At 34.8% G+C, this 14,272-nt stretch overlaps 1 protein-coding gene across 1 annotated transcript in view; it reads right to left on the bottom strand.

The window, feature by feature from the left end:
- Positions 1–14,272, bottom strand: part of cntnap3 (contactin associated protein family member 3) — a 345,658-nt gene that overhangs the window by 33,580 nt on the left and 297,806 nt on the right. Inside the window, exons 20-21 of the mRNA XM_015338241.2 lie at positions 6,795–6,928; positions 6,200–6,287 (exon numbers count right to left, since the gene is read on the bottom strand). Of these exons, the coding sequence (XP_015193727.2) occupies positions 6,200–6,287; positions 6,795–6,928 (222 nt within the window). The remainder of the gene's footprint in view (positions 1–6,199; positions 6,288–6,794; positions 6,929–14,272) is intronic.

The following is a 14,272-nucleotide window of genomic DNA, read 5'->3' as shown; positions in this document are numbered from 1 at the left end:
TTACAAAAGTACAAGTTACAGATCCAGCCATTCAAAACGAGCGGGTTATACCGCGGTAAAACATGGTGGGCATGTCCTGGTATAACACGGGTTACCATATAATACCGTATAATACCGCATAATACCACAAATAAGATAATAGTATCCATAATTACCGCCAGGTGGAGCTAATAAAGCTCAACCTCTCATGTACAGCGTTTGAGCTGTCGTCATCAAAGTCTTTACCGAAGATATTACTAATAGTATTAATAATGAATGACCTTGGACAAGCTGTAAACTCAAAGTATTACCCTGGTCCACATTCTTTGTAACCATCTTTATAAATTAAAAGACTTTATTTTTTCATTGACAAAAAGTAACACCACAGCATTTTGTTGATCTGATCACGGATTTGTTTTCAATCATACAAAGTAATTCTTGAGAATCTCCGATTCACCATGCCTTTCACATGCTCATAAAAGATATTAATTTAGGAACATAAACATATTACTGTATGTAAACTGTACTGTATATGGCTGGTCTTGGTATTTTAAAGAAAAAATACACACCACTATTCTATTTCTCCCTAAACATTTTAAGCATCAAAGTCTTACATGTGGTTATTTCGGAAACGTTTTTACGTGCTCCTTGCTCCTTCTGACCATGTTACTGTATGTTTATACGGTATACAGTACTTTGTTAGAAAAGTGATAGTTTTAAGCTTTTCTGCGAATATGCTTGATATCTTCTTCCCGTGAATTACTGCATGCATAAAATTCTTTGCAAACTGTTTAAAAAAAGTGTTAGAAATTCTGTACCTGAAAAGTTATGTAAATTATTTTAACAACAGATCATTAACAGTTTGTAGCCTATCACCTGCTGTATGGTGAATGGTGTATGCTGCATGGTGATTTCTGAAGTAGAGGGAAATTAATTAAAAGAAGCAAAGAGGTGAGTTAGTCCATTGAAGCAGAACCTTAACCTGTCTGAGCTGTAGGCTTATAATATCCAGAATTTATTCCTTTGTTTAAGTAGCTTGTCCTCTAAAGAATCCATATTTGGTCCAGTGGCATTAAAAAACAATTTACTGTATTTTCAGCACAATTATACAGCTTCTATAATGCGTTTCACTTCAAAAGAAAAGTAGAGGGGTGATTTTTGTGGCATGTATACCTAAAGAAATATTAGAAAAAATCAAATTAAATTGAAGGCATTATAGATTTACTGTGCTGGGAGGAAGCTGAAAACATTTGATTCATTTCTTTATCTAAACCCTTCTTTCTCAATGTTATTCTATCTCTTTTTTACCATTTTGCCTGTAATAGAGAGAAGTCAAATCTGTCCCGTGTCTACTTTACTACTCTCTGCTTCCATTTTACTGGAAAGAACAGAATATCACAATGCTTCAGAGTGTAGGCTTAACAGGACTTCACAGGGCCCTACAGACTTGGCGTGCTATATCCTATGGTGTCTATGACCTATTCTTTCTATGTAACCCTCAGGACCCACTCTAAGTTGATTCCCTGTCTTCTGTCCCCCTCTCTCTTCCAGCTTGTAATCTACTGCAAGAAAGAGATAAAAATAAATTACATTTAGAACCATTTTCAAATTATTAAAATGCAATTGAACGGTATAATTGTGTATCCTGTGGTACTCTCATATTGTGTTTATCGACCTAGAAACTTTCTATAAATACAAATTTTCACTATATTTCAAAGTAGAACACATTCGAGTTTAATCTGTCCCAAAAACAACAGCACAATGAAAATAAATCCAAATGAAATTGGATACACAATTTTAAAGATAAGTATGCCTAATACTAAGCATATTTAAATTAAAGATTATTTCAATTGTCAATGCACAAATGTCGGTTCCTCAATGGCAACATAGTACGTCTCTTTAGAATATCAAGAAAAATAAAATAATTGAGCATTTTACTATTAGCATAAATTCAAAACTGTGCTTTTTTGTCCTCTGTGCCCTAATCACATGCACATTCATAAATCTCAGTCTGAATTATAATTCCTTAAATAAACACAGAACTGTGTAGTGTCTCTCATCCTATTGCTAATTCACTTTTGCACATGCACTATAAAAAAAAGGCAGACTGGAGCCTGGTGGAACTAGAAAGCCATCATCTCTCTTGATTAGAAAAACTAATCTATCCAATAAGAAATCATATTAAGTATCAGGTGGGGAGGTATAAAAACTATGGATACACACCACAATGGAGGATGCTGAAAGCCCTTCTCTCCCTTAAAAAATTTGATAATCCTTCACACCTCAGATAGTGGCAGTTAGAAAATAAAATCTGAAATTGGTGCTTTATCTTATCATTGAACACCTGACATCACAATTAAGCACTGTCACCAATTTTCATTCTAAACATTTTTTATGCTGTGTTTCAGTGTATTTTATTTAATTGAATATTCATATCAACAGATTACATAGGTGTGGTTCTGCTCCTTTGGACTGCCCTAAGAAACTACAACTTCCCTACTATAACACTTTGGCTAGTTAACTCCAAACCTTTTAAGTATAATACTATTACAACTAAGACCTATTTCCTTTCATTTATTGTTGATAAATGTCCCTTAACACTACCTTCTGCTGTTTAAAACTGTTCAAATTTAAATTAATAGTTTAGTTTTCTTAGCAAGTCTCTATAAACATTGAAAGTATTGATTCATCACTTAGTAGATTTACTCCATTTAGAATAGGGTGACGAGAACATCACATGCACATTGTGTGAAACTTTTCTTACTATATGCAAAGGATAATATCAATTCTAAAAATGCAACTATTTTAACCAACTTGCACAAGGGTGGTTAACCATGGTGGGCCCTGACCTCTGTCAGTCTTGACTTCTGATGTGATATTGTCAACCGGTGCACACTAAAATATTTGGCAACTCTGGACACTGAGATTTTAGGCCTCATTATCCAATTGGCATCTTTCCTTCTACTTGAAAAAATTGTGGCTTTTTGGTGCACCCATTATTACTTTGATTTTTCTGGAATTATTAGCGGTGTTATGCAGCCCTTAACGGCTCGTACATCCCTGAAGTACCATACCATTTATGGAAATTTTTCCCCCTCATTTATTGGGAAGGATGAATAGGACTCCAAGGAGCTGTTTGTTGATTTCAGAAAACTGCAAAATGGACATGCCCCTATCCACTTCAATGGGACTGAACTGGAAAGGGTCCGTAACTTCAAATTCTTTGGCGTCCATATCACTGAGGACCTCACATGGTCTCTTAATGCCACCTGTCTGATTAAGAAAGTGCAACAGCGCCTGTACTTCCTAAGACGGTTGAAGAAGACTAAGATATCTCCCCAGATCCTAACTAACATTTACAGATGCACTACAGAAAGCACACTGACAGGTTGCATCACAGTGTGGTTAGGCAACTGCAGTATTGCTGACTGCAAAGCCCTACAGTGGGTGGTGAAAACTGCCCTCTCCCATCCATCCATCCAGGACATTTATGACGGACAGTGCTCGAGTAAAGCTCTAAGCATCATCAAAGATCCATCACACCCCAGCTACAGATTGTTTGACCCTCTATCATCTGGAAAACGGTACCGGAGCATTCAGGCCCAGACTACCAGACTCAGAGACAGTATTTCATTCTGTTGATCCATGATTTGCACATCTGATGTTGTTGTTTTGCACATTGCCTGTTGTCTCTGTCTTTCTTTTCTTATACAATTGTATTGTTGTTGTTTTTTGTACTACTTACTGTCTGAGAGCTAGCAGAATAGCATTTTGTTATACCATCGTTATTATACAATGGTATATGGTTATAATGACAATAAACTTGAACTTGAACTTGAATTAGCAGCTGCATATTGCTGGCTGCAGCAATTACTGGAGTGGCTGTGTGCTCCTTGGGAGCACATACACAGTAGACAGAGACAGGAGGAAGTAGTCTTATAGAGGAAGACACATGAGTCTGAGGACTGAAGCCTCAGGACTCAGGACTGAAGATTCAAACTTCTCAGCTGTCACAAGCCTATGGATGAAGGAAGGCTACACTGCTGCTACACCATCACTATCACCGTATACAGTATGTTCAGGTGGGTAGCTGCGTCAGCATGCGTAGGCTGCAAAGGAACAAGTAATAGGTTTATTCCATGCTGAAAAAAAGAAGAAAGAGAACACAGTATGTTGCTGTTTCTCTGTTAAATTGACCAATTTGGCAGCCTTGGATGGATTATCAATCCAATCTATGGCTGTTCAGACAAAAAACAGCTTAAAAGAGTAATCTCTTTTAATAAAGATTACTTTAATTTCAGACTTCTGTGTGTCTTAGAACCTGTGCCACAAGTGTGAGCTGCCACATGAGGCATCACGCTACACATTTCAAATACACAAGTGACCAAGATGAGCTTTTCAGTCTTAATTAGTTGAAATGAAGTGAATGAACTGAAAGTTTTACTGATTATTTTTAGATATATACTGTATATCTGAAGAAATATTGAACAAAATCATTTGATGCATTTTTAATACCTTTCAGTATATTTTTATCACAGAATGGATATATAATTAAAATTATTGCATAAGTATTTTGCTTACCTATTTTACGCCATCAGCAAATTAATACATTGGTAAGAATGTTATGTTAAAAACAGTCATTGATTTTGGACATATCACCCTAAAATAAAACTGTCCATATTGACATTTTATAGTTATTGAATTTCTATTTTTAACTCTAATATTATTTTTAAAGGTTGTTAAGTAATTCTTTGAACCACTACACATTTCAAATAATAATCAATGTATATTTTGCTGGTTGGAACAGAAGAAGTATTCATAAAGCCTTTAGTTTTTAAACTATGGTTTAATGTTGTGTGACCATTCATACAAATGCACAAGCTAGGGAAAACATATTTTTAATTACCTACCTAGCACTACTATCAGTTTGACAACTAGTGTGGTATACAGAAAACAATATTCTCTATGAGGCTGTTGTACATTCATTTCCTTAATGGCATCCTATACTGAACAACACTCCCTGCCACCTTGCCATCAATACTTTTTCATACAATTCTGTATCTCCCACATACAGTACTCACAAATCAAAGCTGAGTTCCCCATAACTTTACCACTAGCAGCACCAATGCCATTATTTTCAAACATGTTGAAATCTAAACATAAAAACATAATTTTATACAACCTATGGCACAGATGAAAATTGAACTCAAAATCAACTCAAAAATAGTGTGGGAAAAAACAGTTAAATCATTGTAGTTTACAAATTAAAAAACTAACAGCATTGAAATGGTTAATCTCCTGCATCTGTTACTTATATGGTAGATAATCCAAGAACAACAGGGAACTAAATGTACATTTTTTGTATCTACTGTTTTGGTATCTATTTAATTTCATATTAACCATTTTTCTGAATTTCTCCCATCAGTAACAAAGTGTTGATTCTCTTTACTTTTACTTTGCTGATTTTGTTATTTGTGTATTTAGTGGGCTGTTTGATAAATTATTCTGAAAATAAATGCTAATCAGCCTAGGCCTTTTTAAAGGAGTCACATTGAACGATGATTAAAACTCTATACTACCAGATACATGCTGGAAATTACTTTATATAAGCTTCAGATGAAATACATTCATCTTAATTTCATTTTGCATGACCATAACATTATGTTAACATTAACACATGCTGTTTTGTTTAAAAAAAAAGGTTTAAACAATGATTAAACATTTAATACAAACATTTAATATATTTCTAGTGAGCAAACCTTTGACATTTCACGTTATTCCTGCATAAACAAAAGTAACCACATAGAAACCCATTTGAGATCCAAACATAGAACAGTAGGTGTCATTCTCATCTCCCTTTAGTTACATTAAATCCACTCCCATTGATCAAGCTGAAGACATTAACATTATTTGTAGTTTTCTGGTTTAATAAATTATTTCTCTTTGTAAACAGGCCAAAATATTACGAGATTATTTCAGGCCTTAAAATAGTTGTAGATTGTTAGTAACAAGATTAATACCAATTTGAGAATTACAAGTTATAGATGAAGATTGGTAGTGCATAGTATTTGCAATAATGCACAGAATCTCATCAAATAATTTTTCCAACTAAATCTTATTTATATATCACTATAAAGTGTAAATAATTATATCACTGTAGGAGGTTCAAGATGCAAAACTCATAATAATATACACATATATATTTTATAGACTTACTTACCATAAACTTTCCCAAGAACTATAGACCTTATGGCATTAAACTCAGAATCGGCTGAGAGGCTGAATTCTTCTCTTGGATATTGGTCAACCTACAAACAGCAGAAAGAGAACAAATGCACCATATAGTATTTTTCTCTTGAGAGAGAATTTGACACATACATGATTCAAATTATTCAAGATGTATTCTTCCACTGAAAAGATTTTAATTAAACCTGTTTTTCAAAGTACCTTTAACACTTCATTGCTTTAGAATTACAGTAAGTCGCTGTCTTTCAATTAAACTTAAAGAAACAAGACAAATTTTAATAAAGTATTCACATCTAATGTCAGTTGATTATGAAGGTGTGCTTAATCACTGAGGCTATTTTATGGAAATCCCAACTTTGAAGTGTCAGATTCTAGTGAACAACCCTCACAGACCTTGAAATGCAATGAACAGTAATAGCCCAATTAGTGCCACAGACTTTCAACTGTGATTGATTAACTTGGTATTTAGAAATGTTTGACAATTTTACTTTCTAATAATAAGACATTTAAATAAAATATCTACAGTTCTAAAAGCAGCAACCTATTAAAAATATATAGTGTTTCATTACCTGTACTGAGAGTGCCTTTACTTCTCTCTTGATGCTTACTGTATGAAGCTGTCCATTTGCCAGGTTTCGCAAGTTTATTCTGAATATTTCTGCATCTTTGTTATTTTCCAGTTTGTATTTTATATTTAAATGGCCTTTTGGAAGAAGGAAAACAAAAGTGTTTGTTGAGATTAAAAGATTTATACATGATAATGTTACAAATGAGGGGTTGTGAAAATGGTGAAAACCAGGAATTGACGGAGCGGATAAGTCAATAAGTGAAATAATTATTCATAACTTGTAAGCGATTTCACCAGAATATCCCCAAGATGTGGGTATAAGTGGAGACACGTGAATTCTTTGTTCTCTGGTTCAGCTTTGGTGAAAAGAGCAATAATCCAGGCACAATTGGTTAAACAAATATTTATTACAATGACGAGACACAAACTACACTGCACACAAGATATACAACACACAAGTTACACTATGCACAGTGTAGCGGCAAGGCTTATTAAAAATACAGGAATTAAGTTTGCTGCTCTCTTGACAGTCTCTCTCTCCCTCATCTCAGTGGTGCTGGATACAGAGAGGCCATTCCATTTGGTTCACAATTGAGATGTTTTTTCTAGCTGATAGAGTGATAAGGAACAACTCTCAAAGCTGAGACACATCAGCTACCCTAATGAATGGTCATCTCTGGCGCCTCCCTGTCTGGGAGATTCCAAGGGAGAGTCTCATTGTTAACAACTCTAAGGTCAGAGTGCATTGTTATTCATCATCAGCCAATCAGGAACTGGTAGGGCAGGTTAACCCCACGTGGATCTCAGATGCCCACAAAACTTTCAACCAATGAACAACCGTAGGTCCTCCAGGTAAAACAGGCAGCACAGAGCCCAGAAAGTGCGCCTCCTGGACATTCTCAGACTTAGCTCCTCCTGGACATCCTCAGACTCAGCTCGGACAACCATGTAACGGCCAGTGTGTCCGAGTGCTAGGACTTTACTTTGTTCTAAGAGTCGAGACTGGAGGTTGCCACGCATAACCAAAGGATCTGCCCGAGGTTAGGCAGCAGCAAGCCTCGTGAACCCACCACGAATGCTCACCTGATCAACAAGTGAACTACGGTCGGAACTATGGACAGCTGAATGTCAATATTCAGAACTAGTGCTACAACTGGTCTTCTTCCTGTCTAAAGAGTGTGACCTGCTTGGACCCACAGTCACTTTTCTCCTGTGCACAAACTCTGCTAGTAAAGCCAGCACCATCTAGGCGGTCTTCAGAGAGCATCGCATCGCATCAGCAGCGCATCGCAGGAGGAATCTCTCCCTCCTTCTCCCACATCTCCAGCCACACCAGCCAATGCTTGGCACTGGGCCAGAGAGCGCCGATTGAACACAGCAACAAGCTTGCAACTGTTTCTTTGCATCCGCAGGAGATCTGAATCCTCACAGTTCGGATGAGTATTCAACCTTCTGCATTGGTGCCTCGTGAGAGGATGCCTACAACAGTATTCACAAACAAGCTGTTTCAGGGGCCTAACATTATCACCCAGGAAAACACCCAGATTTCTACTTAATACGAAACTCTTAATGCCTACAGAGGCCAAATAAAAGATAAGTTGCCTTTCTAAATGAATACAATGCAACATGTAGTTAAATCTCTCTCTCTGCACCAAATAAATGGGAGCCTATCTCCCTGTTCTAGAAATGCACCCTAAGCAGAAAATACGTTTCTAACCGAGGTATATTTTACTGAGGAAACCCAAATTTCCAAAAAACACAGAATAGCAAGCTTTCTTTTTAGCAAGACTTAAATACTTAGCTTGAGTCGTTTTGTTTGGATGATCATCATGGATCATGATCAATGTCTCTCGGCTGGCTCAAGCTTCAAGTTCCAGTTCCTCCTGACTCCTTTCTTGCCTCTCTTCTACCCTGCTTCTCCTTCATCGTTCTCCACTGTGCTCTTAAAGTGATCTTATATACTGTTTACAGTATGTACTGCTCATTAACAATCATTAACCCACAACATAGGTATGCCAAGGTAAACTATATAATGGTTTCTGATCAAGGGACCCCCCATCTCAACAAACATCCTCTCTGGTTTGAAGCTAGAAATGTTGTATGTCACAATCTGCAGTGTATATTGAGACTTATTGAAATATTTAATTTGAGATATTTAAAGTCAGAGGTTGAATGAAACCTAGAGGTCCAGATACTCATCATGAATCTGGATCACAATTGTGTGCACTGTACAGTCTTTGTGTGAAGATGGGAACACATGTTTTGGTCATGATACCATGATACCATAGAAATTTTATTATTATTATTATTATTATTATTATTATTATTATTATTATTATTATATTATAATGTGGAAATATATTTTTTATTATTATTTGTAATGACATAATGGAATAGATTAATATTTTCAACACATTTACTCTTAAGTGGTACATTTAAATGTTTATTTAATAGTTTTTGGAAGGTCAGGAATTTATATTTTAAAATATTATATAAAACGTTATGGTAAATAGAGTAAATAAATAAATAGTAAACTATTAGTAAACTCCGCAAACTATTAAAGTTAATGTTGGTCACCCAAAATTCTCTGGTACAGTTAAAAATGAATGAATTCACAGTATACACAGAAAATGTTCTTCTTCAATACCTTTTTTGACATCATTCTAACATAAAAGTTTCTAGTAGATAGTAGTAGTAGATAATTCTGTTTCCAGTATACTTACAGTAAAAGTATTACATATACATCCATTTTCTAACTGTGTTATCCAACACAGGGCCACAGGGGAGCATGAGTCTATCCTGGCAGGCAAAAGGCGCAAGGCAAGATACACTAATTAATCCTAGGAAAGACACTGACCCAAACACACACACACTCACACCAGGGCCAATTTTCACAGATGCCATTTAACCCACCAGTATGTCTTTGGACCTTGGAAGAAAACTGGAACACCTAGAGGAAATCCATGTGAAGACTTGGAGAACATATTGAGCCAGCAGCCATATCAACCTGCAACTCACAACCGGCAACCCACTGAAGCTAAGCAGGTGTGAGCCTGGATAGGAAACCTCCTGGGAAAGCTAAGGTTGCTGCTGGAAGACATATTAGAGGGGCCAATAGGGGATGCTCAACCTGTGGTCTGTGTGGATTCTAATGCCCCAGTATAGTGATGAGGACGCTATACTGTAAAAAAGGCACTGTTCTTCAGATGAAACGTAAAATTGTGGTCTTGACTCTCTATGGTCATTAAAAATCCGAGGATGTTTCTTGAAAAAGGGTGTTATCCCGGTGTCCTGGATACATTTCCAATTGGCCTTTATCAGTTATCTCCTAATAATCAATATCTATGAATTGGTTTAATTAACCTGTTCTCCTCCTCACTTATAGATAGTGTGTGGTGAATGTACTGGTGCACCATGGCTGCCATAGCATCAATCAGGTGTGTGCTGCATATTGGTGGTGATGGAGGATACTGTAGTTCCCATTACTGGTAAAGCGCTTTGAGTGGAGTGTCCAGAAAAGTGCTATATAAGTGTAAAGAATTATTAATTATTATTATAATATACAAGCTCCACACAGACTGCACCCCAGGAAATAAATCTTGAGCTTCATTGCTGCTAGGTAGGAATGTTAGTCACTGCACCAAACTTAAATAAAATTAATCAAATGTTCCAGCTGTGTGAATGGTTGAGGTCTTTGAGCATTTCCCTATACTCCACACATTGTAATGTCTAGGAAGTTATTAAACACAGAGGAAGCATACTGTATATTGAAGGAAGGACATGTGCCCTTCTACTACAAAAATATATATGCAGCTACAGCCTTGAAGATATGACAGCAATGTAAACATTTGACTACTACATCGCTTCAAAAGGTCAGTACAACAGTGTAAATGCAGGACTCCCTTAAATTACATTATAATGTACCCCTTGCAAACAGGTAGGAATGTTAAACAGTTAAAAATGTCAAAAAGTTTACTTCCTATATAAGATAGGGTTAGATCTAAGATGCAAACCTTTAGTTCCATTTATTTTTTTAGTTGTTATGGAAACTGTAACATTATTATTGCGCCATATGGCGAAGCTTGTGCCACCACCTTTAAAAGAGGTGAAACCATGTGATTAGGTGACTGATTATGTACTTCTGTTTGCTACGTTTACTACAATGATAATTGCTGTTATTAGCCATTTCTGTCTTACAATGATTTTTTTGGACTTTGGCCTCTCCCATCAAGTCAAATGAGTGACTCGTTCATGTTTAACTTGCTGTCCCTTTCATTCATTTTAAAATATTTTTAATATACTGCTGAATATGCAGTATGCACTATATGTTTTTGTGATGATTCTATCTAAAAATATTGTATGTTAATTATTCTTGAAATAATTCAGGTGGGTAGACCTGAATTATTGGAAAGGACTCCCTTTACACCTGAATTACACCTAAAGAAGGCTCCATGGCTGAAACATTGTGTTTTGTCTTCTCTTTTCAGTATGGAATAAACCTATTACTTGTTCCTTTCTTGAAATAAGCATAGGCACAGAATACGTGAAAACCCATGATTTGCATCATATCTATTTTAATGGAAACTGATCAACTTTAATCTTGTCATTCAAAGGTACAGTTAATGTTAATTGTTTATATCCTTTCGCAGCAGACACAATAAAAAAAATTACTGAAAATTTTTTTCATTCAATCTATGGAGAAAAAAAGAAAAAATGAAAATCTTGTAAAAATGATTGTGGCTTTTATATTTTACGGATATCAATAGTTTTCAATTTATTATTTTTTGTGCTAATCAAAAAAACTCATTTTGTTTGACTAGATTGTGCAGGCAGAACATCTTATAAAAGTGTGTCTTCTGTATATTCATTAAACTGCCAGTCTCATTTGACTACATGTCATTTTTACCCTCTTTTGAAACAAGCTTAGGGCTGGGAGTCAATTAAAACTGTTCACATTTAATATGAAGAGAAACTTGGCAGCTGTCACAAATGATGAAAAGTTCTTTGATCTGTCATAAGGGTTTTCTGAAGCTGCTGGACAAGGTTCCTAATTGGAAAGCCATGAGTTGATACATACAATGAGCTTCTGACAGGCACGTTGGCCTTTATTCTTCACTCTTTCTACTTAAAATATGCTTCTGTTTCTTACAATGTTAAAGTGGTTTGTACCATTCAATATCAGTACTGCCTAAACAATTTAAATATTCGTGTGCTTTAGGTGTCAAACAACATTCATTCCTTAAAGTCCCAAGCATTTAAAATTTGTTCATAATCTTTAAGATAAATCTACAGCCTTAATGACGACAAAGATTATGAACAAAGAACAATGAGTTCTGAAAATCTTTATAAAAATCTTCTGAGATTGATGTTTAGAAATGCATATAATATGAAGTTCAAAACCAACTTTATTAAAATTTTCATCTTTAATTTTCAGTCATTTTAATTTAATGTCGTTCCCCGACTACCAGATTTCTGCACTAGTAGGCAATTATGATGTGATTGGAATCATTTAAAATATAGTGGCTAATAGAATGTTTTGTCACAAACAACTTTAGGTAATTCACTGTATTCCAAAGACCAACATTGAAAAAAAAAAGATGATCTTACACGGGAACTTAGTCGATATGAATCAATGATTGTAGAATCCATATCGGTCAGATTTGCAATGGCATACATGGATTCACTCCATTAATCAAATCGAAGTCTGAAAGGCAGTGGCCCAAATGTATAAAAATAAAAAAGGAAATACAAGAAGAAATGCTTTATGGAAAGTTAAACTTAAAGAAATGAAGTATAATGATAATACAAACACAAATTAAAATGTATGATATTTACTTATCATTACTTTAAAAATTAATAATTCAGTGGAGGTTAAATGGGAATTTACAGTACCAGATGAAAACTAAATGATGAAGTATAATGTCTCAAAATAATAATGGAAATGTTTTAGAAGCTAATATTTCCCTCAGGTATGCATCAGGGAATGAACAGAGAACAAGCATGCACAACGTTTTAGATTACATAATAAGAGCATAGGAATGACACATACAGGTAGAGACACTAGAACATAAGCTATAGAAATCTCTAGAGCCTGTTGGTGTTTTACCAATGTGTTTAAGGGAGAAAGAGATGTTATTTTTTGGACATTAAGAATAATCTTCCAGTATTCTCTCAAAACAGAGATAATTCCAGCTGACTGGTAAATTGTTAATGCAGTAACCATCTTTACAAAGGGTGACAAGAAATTAACAAAAGAAAAAAATTAAAATAAAACTATTGTAATATATCAAGTCAATATTACATACAAGTAAATATTTTATTACATGCAAGATTATTGAAATAAATATTAGAACTAGTAATTTATACAAGGTGGTAACAAAAACATAAACTATAAATATAAAATGGGAAGTTTCAAGTTTTAAGAGGCTTACAAGAAGGAATTTGATATTTATGTAAATATGTATGAGATAGTAATGATATTTATTTATGGGGAAGCAATATAAAGTCAAACAGAATGTTGGACTAAAAAGTTCAAAGTGCACAATGTAAATCAAGGATATTATGTAATTTTGCACAATACTTTACTAAGACCTCATTGAGAATATTGTGTATAATTTGGTGCAAACAAAATAAACAAAGGATATTGCTGCTCTGGAAGTCCAGACAATTATGACTTAATACATTCCCAAGATCAAAGGCATTCCTACACTGACATGCTAAATATTTTTGGTCTTGAACCTTTTTGGTCTTTGGTCTTCATGTATAAAAAATATTCAAAGGCATACACAAAGTCACCTCAACAGAATTCATGTGAATCAACACTGAAACAAATTGCAGGACATAAGTCAGAAGTGTAGGGAAATACATTTAAAATACATTTAAAACTGAAAACAGGAGGCACTTTCTGCCCAAAGGTAGGTGGGAAAATGCAGCAAGCTACCCAGCCATATTGTTGACGAAGAAGCATTGGCTATGGAATCAGCTATGGCTATGGTTTTGGAATGAAAACAGAAGATGTTAAATTGGCTAATATTTTCATAAACATTCTTAAGTTCTTATGTACTGAATAGTAAACCGAAAAGAGAACTTTATAAAGAAAAGACACAAATCATTATGAAAGGTTATACAGGTTTAAATAACTGGGTAAACTATATAACAAGTTAAACTAAATTGCGTATCCCTCAGGAACCACCCCATGTTTTTTTCTTTAAAACTAAATAAAAATAGTACTAAGTGCAACAAAAATGTGTTTAAAAACATACCTATTAACTCTAAAAAATCACTTACAAGAGTGATTTTTAGAAATTTAAATTTGGAAGAAAGAGACTTTCATGTATCCTGTGGTATCTGTTGTTTCTGTCAGAATGAAAAAAAGTGACATGCAGCATCCAAGAATATTGGCAAGTCTTAATTATATTCATATTTTTGCTACATTAAAGCACTTGTGAATAATGTTTCATACCATTATTAAAGATACTT

This window comes from Lepisosteus oculatus, chromosome 3 (assembly GCF_040954835.1).
Source record: "Lepisosteus oculatus isolate fLepOcu1 chromosome 3, fLepOcu1.hap2, whole genome shotgun sequence".
NCBI classification, from domain to species: Eukaryota; Metazoa; Chordata; class Actinopteri; order Semionotiformes; family Lepisosteidae; genus Lepisosteus; species Lepisosteus oculatus.
The sequence above is the reverse complement of the archived record's forward strand: the minus strand, read 5'-3'. Positions and strand labels throughout refer to the sequence as shown.